Here is a 16124-nt window from a genome sequence, read left to right on the forward strand (position 1 = left end):
ACACATGAGGTAAAACGCCCCATGGGGCTTTTTGCCCCGCGACCTACTGGGGCGTTTTACCCCATCACGTAGTTCGGTCAGAGAACAACGCCTTGCACTCCAGGAAGACATAATTTAACACGAACCAACCCGGCATTGTAAGCGTTAGACAATAGTTGTTCAAAATACATAAAAGTCGTTAACCTGATGTGGACGATAAAAGAACGCCATGATGCATAATCTGATAACAAAACATAAAAATCACTCCAAAAACACATTTTTGGCTATATCTCCCTAAAGAGTCATCACAATTTATTTCCAGTCTGCTCATATAATGATCGTATAGTGCACGTTTTATAGAAGGGAGGATGTTTCCCCAGAACCTTGCCAGTTCCGAGAAACATCGGTGAGGCGTTTTACCTCGGCGGGGCGACTTGCCCCGGTCTACCCTACAGTCGCTCGTTGGTCTCAAAAGCTTCGGAAATGGCAGTAAACGAGATTCGTGCAGAAGACGTATGCTCGTATATAGGCCCTAGTTCAGAAACCTTGTAGAGCCGTTTTTCACATTCATTATTCGAGAATAAACTGTGCCGAAGGAATATTGCGAACATGTCTGTGGGTATCGAAATCGAACATATTCTTACCAAAATGCTTCTTTTTTTCCTACAGCAACACAAATATTTTCACCATTACAGACACATTGGATCCATAGTTGCCCGTCTTACCCCAAACTCAATGTCAGAAGTTCAGCATTATTTTCTTCACATGACCTCCGCTCCAATGAATTGGTCATGTGCACGGGAAGTGTACCGGCAAAACTGTTGCCCAAGGCCCTATACTGTTGCCATGTGCGCACAGCCAGTATTGGGCTCTTTTTCATAATTGTCGCGCTGACGAAAACTGTCGTCATGTGCGTCCGCCGGTCTATTTTAGGTTCGTTACATAACTGCCATTGGCAGGTGTGTGTTTTCCAGTCGTCTGCTCCCTCGTTGTCCCCTGTAAGTGACTCGATACACGCCACAACTGTCTGGTATCTGTCGCCCGTCTCTACACCCAAACCGGTGTCACGGAGGCCGCCGTCGCCAATGAGGGATAGAGCACCACCGTGCAGCGTGATGGCCGTAACTTTCCACGGCGCAGTCCTTTGAGACCAGGAATAAACGAGCAGCAGACACGCGTTCCCGCGCCGCCTCTGTCCAATACGAGTCGGTGCACTGTCATGGCCAGGAAACAGACCATAAATACCGTATTGAATAAGACGCGGCGACGATAATGGCGCCCGTCATTGATGGTGCGCTGGCGTATCGAAAACGCCCGCCGTCATTGTTCCCGGTTTTTACATAGATACCGGTGGCTGGCTGGGCCCTCGTCAGTCGTTTAGGAGGGCAGGCGAGAGCAGCACGCCTTCCGAGAGCACCTCCGCTATACCCTACTCGTCTACCGCAGCATCAGCGGCACTGACATCACAACCATCACCATCGTCATCATCACCAGTGCCGGGAGAGACTCTGCACCAGCAGGAACCTCTGACTATGTCGAGCGCCGGCGCTCTACGGCAGGCCGGTCTGCCGTGGTCATCAAAACTTCCGGAGACTCCTGAGAACCTGACATCACAAGACCCACTGCGAGTGGTCGCCTTCGATGACCCTCCCTACGTGAGCGTCCATCACCGTCCTGATGGCTCAGTCAGCTTCAGCGGCTACCTGTTCCAGCTGTGGCAGATCATTGCTGACGAGCTGGATCTCAGCTATCAACTAGTGGCCATTCCACAAGACAGCGGCTACGGCAGCATGGACGAGAACGGCACCTGGACAGGTATGGTGGGCGAGCTGACTTACGGACGCGCCGACCTGGCGCTCACCTGGCTCAACGGCCGGCCGGACCGCGCCTCTGTGGTTGACCTGATCGACGCCGTGCCCGTGGAGCGCGAGAGGTACACGTTCTACCTGCGACAGGGCGCGCGGCTGGTGCCGAAGGTGACGCCGACCATGCTGAGCTCCATCTTCCGGCCGCTGCATCTGCACGTGTGGCTGCTGCTGCTGGCTGCGCTACTGGTGCTCGCCGCTGCGCTGCGCCTGTCTTCGCGGTACGATGGCGAGTCCTCTGGGCCGACTGTGGAGGACCGGAGGGCGCGGGAGCACCTCGGCTGGGGCTCCTGTCTGTTCTCTGTGTTCATGTCAATGGTGGGCCAGGGTTGGAGCGTCACGCCGCGCTCCAACTCGGGCCGTGTCGTCACCAGTGTGACTTGGATGCTGGGCATGTTGATCAACATCAGCTACACGGCCAACCTGATCTCTCACCTCGCCGTCACCACGGTGGACCGACCCATCAGCAGTCTGCAGGAGTTCGCCGAGCAGCCCGACTGGCTGCTAGCCGTGGAAGCCGGCACCGGCATCATCAACGACTGGAAGAGCAGTGACAGCGCCCTGGAGCAGGGCCTCTTCCGCCGGGTGATCAGCGGCGAGGGTCTCCTGCGTCTGGACGGCACGCGGGAGAGCGCCAGCAGGGCCATACAGCCGCGCGTGCTGGCCTACATCGACCTGCACCGCCTGACATACGCGCTGGGCTCGGAGGCGTGCGCTGTGGTGCCGCTGCTGGACCGCATGCCGTCCTACCGCAGCACCTACCTGGCCATGGCCAAGGGCAGGCCGCGCCTGAAGCGGGCCATCAACCGGGTGATGCTGAGAATGGACCAGAGCGGCACCCTGGACAGGCTGAAGAGCATGTGGCTGAGGGCGGGCCGCGGCACGTGCCAGCCGTCGGGAGGGGTCAAAGCGCTGGCGTTTGGTGATATGCTTCCAGTGCTGTTGTTGATACCCATCGCGGTTTTCTTCAGTGCAGTCATTGTTGTCTTGGAGGTGATATGGCACAAACGGTATGTTTTCAACTGCTCATCACCAAAACCGCTAAGAAATAATTTCATTTGGTATAAATGAACCGATGGTAGAATGAACAAGATAATAAATGTTACCATAACAGAGATTGAGTATGGAATATAGATGGTGGGCTCAGGTTAAAACTGCAATATTGAATACCAATAAAATAAAAGCATTAACCCTCGCACGACCAGGCCATTTCTCATAACACGAACGACCAGGGGGGGGGGGTGTTACGACCCCCCCCCCCTGGCGTTTCGAAACGGAAGGTCGTAGAGCTTAGCGGAAAAAACCAACGGATTGCTCTCAACAAGATCTCGCGATTGGTGGTATATTTTTTGGTCCTAGGTCAACATTTGACCTACTTATGACCGGTCAAAGGTCAAATTTTCCGAAAAAAAATCAAACTTTTTCAACTTTCCGCGGCGATTGCGGCAAAACGGTGGGAGATATCGACTTGAAACCTTCACTATCGTGTTCCTTGATCAATTCTCTATCGTTTGGTATGTATTTCGTTTCCCTAGCTCTAAAAATGGCGCGTTGGGGGCGCCGGAAGTCGGCAAGGTCACAGTCGGCGGCAGAAATTCGAAAAATCAAAATTTAAATTTTTGAAATCTGATTGTATTTTTGGATTTGGGAGGTCCATTTGCTCCCTATAGAAGCTAATATTGCTGCATATTCCCATTGAGGTGACAAGAATTAGCAAAATAGTGGTTCGGGCGCTTTTTAAAAATAGTACCGGACGCTGTTCCTCTTGTGACGTCATAGCTCCGTGACCTGACCTGACCCGGTCAATTTTCTTGCACCACACGATAGCCAATGCTTGCCCCAACATGCATGGGAAGTTTCATCATGATCCATCAAACAATGTGGGTATCACCGGCAGAAAACCTAGGGATTCGGCGCACACGTTTGGTAACTGTCGGCCGGAGGCTGTACCTCTTATGACGTCATAACTCCGTGACCTGACATGACCCGATCAATTTTTTTCGGCAAAAGATGCGCAAAGGTTGCCCCAGAGGGTATTGAAAATTTCAGCCCGCTACGACAAGCCGTTTAGCGTGCACTTCGAAAAACCTCAGGGGGGGGGGGTTGATACAACCCCCCCCCCCTAGGCGTTCTAGGGTTAAGCACATTCGCATTCTAGGCAGTTTATTTGTTCCTCAATTCCCATACCGGTATCCACGTTCGCATCGGCTTTCAGTCCAAGTGTTCTCGGCATTATGTAAAGCCTCAGGAATACAATTCACAGTACATAAGGTCACATGTAATTGAACTTCCGCCAACGCATCGAACGTCCGGTGACCCAGGTCGCATATGAGTTATGGGTGACCTTTACCCCATTCATTAGGTGCAACTTACATAAAGAAAACATTTGGAATCCCTCGGAACAACGATCAAATAATGTGGCGATGCGGATATGAAACACTTCATATGTAGCCGTAGGTATGCATTTCCAATCCATAAAGCGTGAAACTGTAGCTTTTAGCGGTTAATGTGAAACTTTTTGCAGGCAGTCTGAGCTGTCACACAAGTCAAATTTCGCATGCGACCGCAGTGCCATTATGGCTATCGCTATCAGCTGGCGTGCTCTCGGAGGCAAACGTGACAGGCCACTGGCACAAGTTGGAGCTCGACCTCATCACGTGCCGTGTTTATTGTGAAACTTCCCGACAGGTGCTGTGCGCCGCTGAGAAATGTGCGCGACTTCCACGGCCCAAGTTAGCGCCCTCCGCTACCGCTGCCTAAAACACGGCCGCGGTACATTGGCATTGCCGTCAACAGACACTTTAAAACGATATTCTGCTCAAAGATTCAGACTCCCAGCTGGTTATTTCATAAAGTCACGAAGCGTAGCATTAACCTAGCTAAAATCATTGTGCTTCGATGAGAAAAAAGCGAGGCACTGCCGCCAAGAGAAATATGTAGGTACGATCAGAAAAGACCATCGCATGTTTTACTCCGTTTGCTGTTTTACGTGAGTAGATTCATGAAACAAATTATTTAAAACCATCCAAAAAGTTAGTAGAGATGTTACACAAGTTTAACAGCTGTATGGAGGTGCATCAAATTACATAAGGTAAGGATATTTGCCCCAACCTAGGCGCCTAGGCGTAGGCATCTATCTACCTCTTTCCTTCTCTCAATTTCTCCCAGTTTCCCTTCTACCCTTGCCTTTTCCATAGCTTGTGGGCAGTAGTGCCAGCGACCTCGATGCTCGTATTCGGAGCGCTAACCCAGTTTCCCTGCCTCGTAAAGGCTGCCGTAAATTCAGCGGCGCCGCAGTAACGGAGCCACGAGGACCGCGACCGGCGGAAATTAGAGATTAAAGATTAGACTGCCGGCCAGCCGCAAGCCAGCCCAAATCCTCCGGTATCGCCCCGAGTTTTTATTCGGCCGAGACGGGTGGGATGTTTCGCCCCTCGCGTCCAGCTCCTATGCAGCCTGCTGCTTCTTAGCGTATTCATGAGCCGAGCAGCAGAGAGCAACAGATGGGAAACAAGCTCATCAACTGCATGAGCCACCTGTCCCTCGTCGCTGATGTGTTCAGAATAAAAGCATGCAGTCAAAAATGTATGGAAAGGAGACTGGGAGAACGTGAATAAAGGACTGCCGACTGGGCATTGGAAATGGCCAATGGGCGAATCTTGTACAGATCATCATGCATTTCTGAGTTACAATAATGTCCAAAGAAAAAACTGCTTCTAGGGTAACATTTGTTAACATCTCGCTCGATAACGGTAAATCACGTCACGTCAGGTAGACAGAAATGGCCACACATCGCGATGTGTGACCATTTCTGTCTAATGTACCGTCAACGTATCTACCTAGAAATACTCGTATGTTGCAATTTGCTGGAATATCATTAACATATCTTGCATTGTCGCATGTAAGGGCCCCGACCGATGTATGCAGACGAGTGGCATGCCTGCACATCAGCCTTCCCCCTATCCCTCCTTCCTCCTTCCCTCTTCCCTCCTCGCTCCTCCCTCCTCGCTCCTCCCTCCTTCCCTCCCTTCTCTCTCTCTCTCTCTCTCTCTCTCTCTCTCTCTCTCTCTCTCTCTCTCTCTCTCTCTCTCTCTGTCTCTGTCTCTGTCTCTCTCTCTTTCTCTCTCTTTCTCTCTTTCTCTCTCTCTCTCTCTCTCTCTCTCTCTCTCTCTCTCTCTCTCTCTCTCTCTCTCTCTCTCTCTCTCCCGACTAGAAGTAAGCACAACCAAGAGGAGAGGATATTGCAAGAAGAGAGCGAAGAGTAAGAAGCGCGGATAGACGGGACGATGAGGCGGCGGATGGCCGGTGGCCGCGGGCAGAAAAATAGCCGCCAGCCGGGGCTGTGTGGATGGCCCGGCCTGTTATTGCGCCGCCCCCGGCCGGCCGCGCTGCGGACCTGTTTGTTGACCCTCGCCGGATGATCCGGCTCAAGCCTGGTTATACAAACGGCGAGCAACACCATTTATATATCGGCTCATATTGTCGCCGGTCGCCGGCGCAGCGGGGCGGTTCGCACAGAGATTGGCAAAAGGAGAGGAGGGCTCTCTGCAGAACTTGCCTCGGTTGTTACCTCGGTTATATGGCCTTGTTTGTTACAACGGAAAGTTTGGTGAGAGCATCTCAGCAGCGTAGGTACTTACCAGTATGAATTTATGTTCTTTCTCCTTGCCTTACCAATGGCTCATATTTTTCTCGCCCTTCAGAATGAGTCATTTAGTCATTTCGACGCCTCTGGAAATTTCATAGAAAGTGTAGATTGTCATACTTATATCTTACTTTTATTTAGGTAGGTTCTTACAATTTACATGTTTTTCTACACTTGCCATTCAGCCATTCACAACCGATTATACCTATTGTACCTATAGTTGGCATGTGTAGACATTACATATATCCATTCGACAATTTTTTTCTCAAAGTTTTGTTCTTATTGTGCCCTTAGGAATTGCAAAGCCTTTATTCGTTATTGAAAGCATGCTTTTGGCGTAATCTCTACTCTCTGACCTATGTATTGTAAAGGTCATCGATTGCACTGATATCCTAGAATTAACTTCTAACTTTCTGAGCTTATTTCGTCGAAATTGTCTAACACAAATCAAATTAAACAATCATAGTGCATCAAATCAGTCAAGCCATGGCTCGTAATCCACGAATAGGCTAGGAAATAATCCCCCACACCATTAAACCTATACAGGACCGTAGATAGACATAAAACAACACAGGCGAAAACAAACCATTCCCGGCGGAAAATGGCGGCCGGCCACCGGCATTAGCTCCGCATTTCCATTTATGTCAGTGTTTTACGGCGCTGAAATCGAGCTGTCGTCGATATGGCCTGGGGGCTAGTTGTGGCCGCGGCGCGACGCCAAAGGCGGCCGTCAACAGCGCGTCGCTTTTGTCGCGATCGCCGTCCGGCGTGCGTCGAAATTGCAGGGTATCGTCGGACTGATTCTGGGGGTGGCTCGTGATCGGTGGAGACACGATGCATATCGAACAGGATTCACAGCGTGTTGAATGAGGGAATAGTCGGCGAAAAGGAGACGGAAAATAAGCGCGTTTCACGGTGATTTTGAGCAGCTCCGTCAAAGCAGATAGTTCTGCATGCACTGAATAAGAAACGTGATTTAAGTGGAGCCCGCTGGACATCATCAAAGAATTAACATTTCAGGAACAAGTTATTGACAGTATACCTACAGGTGTAGGTAAAACGCACTAAAAATCAGGACCATGCTGCAAGAAACGTAGCGTGGGAGACATTTCGCCATAAAGATGCGCCTACAGATAAGCAGCATTTACAACACATGCATACATGCATATTGCATGCAAATTGCATGGTGCATGCAAACGCTCGTTTCCCGCACATCAAACAACAATATCTCCATATCATGCCTGTTTGACCATCTCCCGACATGTGACCAAGCAGCTTCCCATGACGGCCCACCCTGTCCCAGCCTTCCCCTCCCCTATCCTCATTCCTCCACCCCTCTCCCCAGTGATATGTCGTCAGCTGGCCTGGCTCCTATCAGCGCCCCAGGAGCCTGTGACACCCAGCGTCCCTGTTCGCGGTCCCACCAGCGCACCACGCTCTCCCAGTCAGTAATCATTAGCGAGAGCTCGGTGCCGAGCCGCTAACCAGATGAATACACCGCAGCCGTACGGTCGCCGCCGCCAAAGCGCGATTCAATTATCCTTTATCGGCTCCGGCCTCGTGGCCGGGCCGTGTCGGGCCGTTTGACGGCCCCCAGCGGCCATGTGCGGACGGTAGGAGGAGGCTGTACTATAGCCGGCGCAGACAAATGCCGCCGATGGGTGCTGATCGCACCGCGGCTACGTTGCCAATTCCGGCGCAGAGGCGTACGGCGGCGCAGCGGCGGCGAGCGGCGGCGCGCCGGTGGCCATTCGGGCGCGGTCTCAGACAGAAGTGTCGATAGCCGGTTGGAATGGGGCTGTTCAGCTGGTTGATTGGGTCCTGTGATGGACGATTTGGAGAGTGGCGAGGAGCGACCGACCGGCTCGGCGCCGCCACAAACGGACTCGGCGACCGCCCCCGTGCTCCACGCTGCTGGCGGGGTGGGTGGACCGTGTAGATGATAGTGAGTGGTGGCCGGTGGGCCCATCCAACGTGGTCCTGCATTGTTGGCAGAGTGGTAAGGTAAGCCCAAACAGTTCTATCATCTCCGTGCCGTGTTGCCGGGAAAGTAGTAGACCAAAGTATATTTGTAGTATACTCGTATAGGTGGAACAAAATGGCTTTGAAGTTTGATGACCAGTTTTACCAAAACCTAGCTCGCTGCGCACCACTTAGGGATATAGCCTGAGATATTGGAAGATGCTCTCTTAGATGGTCCCACGGGACCAGAAAGGCCATCTTCCAGTGATACGAAGACGAAAAACTGCATCGCGTAAGCAAAGTTTTAGACTGAGTCACAGATAACAGTAGTACTGGATTGGAAACAGGATTCCGGTGGCTGCAGTAAGAGGCCGAAAACAGAACCGAATATTTCGTGCCCATATTTCGATATCTCCTCTCACAGGCAACAAAAATATTGGTTTATGTGAATGAAACTTATAAAGAAGCAATCGACTAGCCGTGCTCGTGTTTATTGCTGCATTTTTGCATAATGGCAACTTATTTACTTAACCCTCGCATGTGTGCGGCGTTTGCCAGCTTCTAATGTGTAGGGGGGGGGGGGGGGTCGGTTGGACCCCCCCCCCTTGCCGTTTGGCCCCTGATCGAGCTAGAGCTTCGCGGAAAAAAACGAGCGTGTTGCCCGTGACGAGAGGAAGCCGATGATACCCAATTTTAAGGTCCTAGGTCATTGGTTGACCTTCCAGGTCAGGTCAATGACCCAAAGTCGGGAAAATCGGGACCTGTTAGAAAGTCGTAAAGTGTGGCTGCTAAGGGGTTTTTCGGGGTGCTGATCACGAATATCGTGTTAGTTTTGATCACAGATGATGTCTTGAAGCATTTAGACCAGGTCGGGTCAGGTCAGGTCAGGTCAACCAGTAGGCGTCGTGACGGGTATTCGTAGTACGTGTCAACCGCCTCTGACAGCTTCGTAACATGTTACGAAGTCACCAAAACTACTTCGTAAATGTTCAAATGGTTGCTAAATTCGAATTCAGCTCCAAAAACTAGCCTAGAAACATGTAAAACTCGAAAAAGTGACCCGAGGTCACCCGAGGTCACCAAAGGTCAATGACCTGACCTGACCTTCAGGTGACCTTGACACACACGGGAGTAACATCAAATCACATGTTTGAACGTTTGAAACCACGAAAAGCTTGCAAACACGCGGCTAGTGCGAGCCGACATACGCGAAATCGCGATTCCGGCCAAACATGGTCTCGGAAAAGAGGTCACAGGTCAAAGGTCATTTGGGTCAGGGTCATGAAATTTTCAGGGTAGGTGTAAAATTGATCAATGCGAGGGTACTGAAAGTTTCGTCGCGATCGGCCGCTTTTTACGCGAGTTATTCGCGAAAAACCATGGGGGGGGGTCCATCCGACCCTCCCCCCCCTACACATGCGAGGGTTAACGTTGCTGGTTACACTTTCCTCACCGTTGTGAGGGAACGTATGCCACTGATTTGATTATAATGATTTCTCACTCTCATCCACAAAAAGTACTTGTACATACATGGGAGTTTGATCTCTTTATTTACATGCTAATCGATACCAGTCCTGTCACAACGAACCATCCAAACGTCACGATTCAAACCAACGTCACAAAACACCCCTTCAAGTGTCACTTCGCTTCGCCTGCCCTCCCAATTTCATCAGCGACCTTACTTCCCCGCCTTACATCTTCTTGACCCTGCTGAGCTTTGGCCTCTTGTCGCTCCACGATCGGGTTGCACCAGTGGCTGGGGTGTCTGCTTCCTGACTTTCGATGGACAGCACTGTCTTGAGTGTCTGTCTCACTTATCAGTTACCATGTTTCCACACTTTCCAGCAAATAGATTGAAAACCGTCGCATACATCTCTGGAAGGAGGCTCCTAAGGACGTCGTGGCTGGCTATCATTGCAAACGACTTCCGGTCAGTTCGACATCTCGGTTTACGACTATCTTCGTCACTTCTGCGTCACTTCTTGGTTGATCGCAGACCAGCAGCTGGTTCCTGTTAGCTTCCGTCTTCGGCAGTTGCCTCCAAATCTGGCAGATCCTCACGGTGAGGTCGATGTCTTCCTCGTCTTTCTCCAGTCGTACCTCCAGCGGCGTAGCCCCATGATCGATCAGCAGGCTGGCGGAGGCAGGGCGGAGGCACCGTACTTGTTACGCCTGGTGGCCGAGCGCAGAGCCGAGCGTGCCAAGGCGCCGGAGCTGTGTCCCAGGGAGGCCTTGGCGCTATCATCCAGGTCCTCCATTTCAGTGGATTTCGCCACCGCGGCCACTAGCTCCTGGATGACAAGAGCACCATCCTGCTGTCACTCCTGCTGTGATGGTGCCATTCGGGCGGAGGCGTCGGCGGGGCTGAAACGTGACCAGTGATCCTGAGTACCGCCTCATTCTCCAGGAACTGTCGGACACTCGACCAGTTGTAGTTGCCACCTGATAGCTGATATTGTCATTCGTGAAGAACGCATCGGTCTGGCCCTTCATAACCTGCTTCTGGTGTGAGTGGCGTGCGGATGCCATGGCTAGTTTCGCTGGCCGCTCGTGCACAGGGGGCATCGCGTAATCCACGCTGGTCAATACTGACAGGGCTGCGCCGCTCTTGAGCCGACGGCGCTGTCTCTGCATGCCGGTGCGAAATGACCGATCTTCTTCGAAATCTTCCTTTCTGAAATGCAGCTCACACACAGCGGAATAGTCCTGATCCCACTCAGCCCGGTCACGGTGACCCATGGCGCCAACCCACTGAGCCCGTAGAGATGTTCGGTGAGAAAAGCGAATAGGTGGCATGTGAGACATCTCCTGTTCTAATCTTTTGTTCCTCTTGGTTCGTTGGGTTGTAGCCAGAACGGCAGGTTTTTACCGCTCATTCCCCTCCTCCATTGTTGATGTACCTATACGTATGTAAGGCTTTGCACCACAATTTTTTTTCAAAAGAAAACACCACGCATTATGCCCTCTAAATGATCAAATTAAAAGTGAAATACTTTAATTTTTTAAGCAAATGAAAGTAACTTTGGTAGCTTCGATTTTAAATGTAAACGACAAAATACAAGAAAAGACGATTTCTTGCAATACACAACCTATATATTAGAGTATATATTATATAGAGTATATATATATATATATATATATATATATATATATATATATATATATATATATATATATATATATATATATATATATATATATATATACTCTATATAATATATATATATATATAGTAGGCATCGGGTGAAATCCGGCATTTCATGAAATGTCTAGGCATTACATGGAATGCCGGCAAAAACTGAAATCTTCGTAGAAATACGGGCGTTACAGCGAATGCCTGAAAATTTTAGGCTTTTCATGAAGTGCCAGGCGGAGGCCAGGCACTCCCTGAATTGTGGTCAAAACCAATTGAGTACATTTGTTGCCTAGGCATTACATGAAATGCCCGACTGACGACGGCCGGTACTTTCTGAAACGATTACCGCAGCTATGTGGTTTCCCGCGCTTCCCGCCCAAAGTGGACCGTGGGCCGCTCGATCCTGCTAACATCCACGCAGTGATCACTGATGCAAGGAATGATGTGTATCAGCTGAGTACGCGCGCCGGGGTCATAAAAAGGGCTGGTTTCCGCGCTCAGCTTTGCGGGAAACCGATGCAAACGAGGTTGGGGTGGTCGGAACAGATCGCACTCTTGGCCTGAGAGAGGCGTTCCGAGAGCAGTCACTTTTTGGAGGGCAAGGGATGAAACAGTGTGTATGCCGGGCCAGCGCCAAACAGTGCAACACCAAAAGGTGCAAGTGCCGTAAGGCTGGAATGATGTGTACGAATCGGTTCCACGCAGCGCTCCCATGTGTCAACAAATAATAAAACAGTTCTGGAACCTTTTGTTTGAAAATGCGGTCTCTATAGGAGAGTTTCCAGACGATATTTATTTTTTTTACTGCCTATGGACCAACACAGCAGACCCCACACTTCAGAGAAAGCCGATAACTGCACAGTGTAATATTTGTGTACTAGCTAACAATAAAGTAGGTACGCTGCGCTGCAGACGAGACGATCCGTGAAATATCTCGTAGTGTTAGCCCATTTTACACCAATACGATAACGTCCCTCCCCCTCCCGCCCGCCGGCGTGTATATGCACACAACCGTCCGCGTACGAAAAGTTTTGTTACAGAGAGTGCCGGTCGTCTTTTGGGCAATCCATGTAATGCCTAGGCAACGAGTGTACTCAGTTAATTTTGACCATATTTCAGGGAGTGCCTGGCCTCCGCCTGGCATTTCATGAAATGCCTAAAATTTTCAGGCATTCGCTGTAACGCGCCTATTTCTACGAAGATTTCAGTTTTTGCCGGCATTCCATGGAATGCCTAGGCATTTCATGAAATGCCGGATTTCACCCGATGCCTACGACATATATATATATATATAGAGTATATATTATATAGAGTATATATTATATAGAGTATATATTAGAGTTCAGTGTACACAACACACAAATTATCCACCCAGCAGCACGCGAGAATCTCATTTTGGCGCCGCCGCATAAAAGCATTCGGCCTCTTACTGCAACTGCCAATATTCTGTTTCCAATCCAGTACTACTGTTATCTGTGACTGAGTAATGACCTGCATATTCAAATACTGCTATGCATCATATCGAAGCAGTGACGTTTCTAGGACAATACCGGCTCAGTTAGCCCCGGTCTACCCTATCCTGCAGACTGCAAGGAGCCCTTCATTCACAATTCTAGGTCAGTCCCTCGGCCATTTTGTGAGCCTCAGGAAAAGTTGCCGTCGACTCGGGAGAATAAAGCTTTACGGAGCCGTTTCGACCATCGCCGTGACAGTCACGGCGGCATAAGTTGGCCTTTCCGTGCCTCCCCATGGCGCGGCTTTTCATTGAGGTGCCCTGATGGGGAGCTATGGATCGCTGGCCAGCAACAGGGAGCGTTGGGGGGGGGGGGCACACAGATAGACACAAAGACACATAGAAATGCGCAGACATAGACACAGACACAGCTTATCGACCAGAACAACAGTAGCCCAAATCAAGTTTTTTTTTCTTTTTGAATAGCTTGAGCTTCATCTGTGACCATTGTTATTATTTTTATGTTTTATTTTTGCTCGACCCAGTGAGACAATGCATTCTCAGATAGACCAAAGCTCCAATTTTAGGGGCGTTCATATTTCCAGAGCCAAGCTCGAACTAACTTCAGGTATTTACTTGTAGCGAAACTTCGAAAGTCTTGGTAATTTTTCCCGTTTCATGTTAAGAATAGATCGAGATCCCCGCTTACGAATAACCGTTTATGCCTATATCAAGCAGGAAACTCGGCGACTTATCGTCATCGCTGTGTTTTGTGACGTCACGCCTGAACAACTCATCTTCGTCAGCGACGTTCTCAGCACCAAGTTGGCGCGTTCTGTGCCAGTCCAATCTCCGGCTCCGACCCCTCCCCGGCAGCCGGAGCGACAATCCGGCCCGGCTCTGTTCAGGCCGATCAGTTTCAGCTCTCATTAGCGACTGGAGAGCCAATCATCGGCCGCGCCGGCGGCAGTGACGTCACGGCGGTGGAGCGCTGACTCCACCCGGCGGCCGTTTGATGTTTACAATGGGCCCTTTCGCTGCTGTCCGAGACGACGAGAGGCAGAAAGGCTCGCAGAAATAGGGTGAGGACACATTTTCTTGTCGCCACTGACAGTCAACTAATCAATTTTCATTGTTAGCGTGCTGCTAATGAGGTCCCTTGCTCGCTGCAAATGGTATTCAGCCCATTCTTTGTGACATGTATGACCCATTAATTCGCCTCTGCCGACTACAAATCAGTGGCGGCTACATGGAACCGAGCTCTTTAGCACTTCTGGATTACATCAGATGGGTTAACTAATTCCATCATTAAATGCAATACAGGCAGGATATTAGCCTCTAGCACACGAAACGCGCATACTTGCGGTTTCATAATGAGTTTCATGCATGAATGCATGCACGTCCGGCTGTATTGTCCACTCAAACATCCAGCTCGCGTGTGCGCGCGCTCGTGCGTACGCCGTGCGTGCCTGTGTGCGTGTATGCCTGTGTGCTCTGTCCTTGTTTGTGCCTGTAAATGAATTAATTATCGCTTCGCCCTGCGTCCCGCGCTGTTTGGAACCGGGCGATTTTCCGTCTGGAACTTGGGGCGGCTTCTCGTATGGCGGGCGTCTGTCGCCAGTTGGACCCTGTGTCAACAGTCAGGGCGGGGGCGGCGGCGGCGGCGGCGGCGGCCCCTGCGTCTGGGCGCCGCCTGTTGACCGAACCGAGAGCCCCGGGCCTGATTAATTGATGAGACTGCCGGGCGCCGGACTCGCGTCTCGCGGATGGAGAATGGCAGCCATGCACGATACGGGCTCGGCCCCTGTCCTTCTCTGTGTGACCAGATGGACTGGACGGGGAGGGAGGGGAGATGGGGTCTGAATCACGCCACGGGGAGGTGTGCACGGCTCGGCGGGAGGGAATAGAAACAGCGGCGCTCTGAGCCCAGAGCAGTGCGCGCTGCACCACAGGGCCACTCGTGTAAGTTATGCATGGCAGGCGAGCGGCCCACTCGGTCCAGGAAGTCGGGAAATCCGCAGCGCAGTGGTTAAATGTGTATCGCGTCTGAAACCGTAATACCTGTGCTGTCAGGGTGACAAAGGGGTGCATGTGTCCAGCCAAACATGCCTGTTTGACTGTTGTTTGCTCACTTGTGTGACCATTCTCGGCACATCAAAGGGTCTGCTGTAGCTAAAAAACGCCATTGACTCGCGTGACATTCCACTAAATCCGTGCTCGCATGCAATATTGAACCGCCCGAATCCCGAGTCCCGATTACTTGGTGCTTGATACCTGGCAATCGTTACAGCCTACATACAGCTGTTCTATGGGACATCAGCTCAGTCATTGTTACACTCAGAATAATCACTCGGTCCGTTCCCAGTATATCGATACATCCTCCCCTCTCTTACATCCCCTTCCCAGTCCAATCCCCCGCTCACCCCTCTCGACCCCTGCCCACGCCCCTCTAGCTCCTCTGTCCTCTCCCCTCCCTCGGCGCTCTCCCCTGCTGGACCCAACCCTCTCCCGTGTGCGGGGCGGTGTCAATACACCTGCGCTCCGCCCCGCCCCTTCGTCGCTGCCGTCACCGCCACCGACGCGCGGAGTCTCTCGGCCGTCCGCCGGCGCGCTGTTCAGTCTGGTCTCCGAGCTACTGTGGGGCGGAGCGGCGGGGAGCTCCGGGAGCGGACGACGGCGCGAGGAGATCTCGCAGGAGACAGCGTGCGACTAAGTGGACTCAGGAGACGTGAACTGGGAGACAATGCTGTGAGGAGACGCCTGTGCCGGCTGTATCTCCCGGAACGGTTAGCTCGCAGTGGCGGTGCGGTGATTGCGCGTCGCTCGAGCACTAGGAAAGACAAACAAAACCGGCAGATCCCCTGAGAGGTTCGGCGGTAAGTTGTGCGAAACCCGTGCTGGCTGAGCGGGAGGAGGTGTCGGTGGAACGGACAGCGCTGAGTGACTGAAGGAGAAGGGACTGATCTGAGAGAGACGGAGAGACAGAGACTGGTAATACGCCCAGGTAGCCCCGGGACTGACTGGGACGGGACGTCATGGCACCGCCGGACGGCTGGTGGTGCCGGCCGCTGCTGCTACTGCTGG

General features: G+C 51.5%; 1 protein-coding gene across 1 annotated transcript; it reads left to right on the forward strand.

The window, feature by feature from the left end:
- The first annotated feature begins 1511 nt into the window (after positions 1-1511).
- LOC122389300 (glutamate receptor 4-like) lies at positions 1512-14035 on the forward strand. The gene is made up of 2 exons (XM_043381183.1): positions 1512-2766; positions 13917-14035. The coding sequence occupies exons 1-2, from the start codon at positions 1512-1514 to the stop codon at positions 14033-14035; spliced, it is 1374 nt and encodes a 457-aa protein (XP_043237118.1).
- The last annotated feature ends 2089 nt before the right edge of the window (positions 14036-16124 follow it).

This window comes from Amphibalanus amphitrite, unplaced genomic scaffold (assembly GCF_019059575.1).
Source record: "Amphibalanus amphitrite isolate SeventyFive unplaced genomic scaffold, NRLGWU_Aamphi_draft 000353F_arrow, whole genome shotgun sequence".
NCBI classification, from domain to species: Eukaryota; Metazoa; Arthropoda; class Thecostraca; order Balanomorpha; family Balanidae; genus Amphibalanus; species Amphibalanus amphitrite.

What these genes read in the sequence shown, in the direction of transcription:
- LOC122389300 (XM_043381183.1), top strand. Translation starts at nt 1,512, where the DNA reads ATGTCGAGCGCCGGCGCTCTACGGCAGGCCGGTCTGCCGTGGTCATCA. An exon ending in GGTCAAAGCGCTGGCGTTTG is followed by an intron (nt 2,767 to 13,916) that starts GTGATATGCTTC and finishes CCTCCCCGGCAG; the next exon opens with CCGGAGCGACAATCCGGCCC.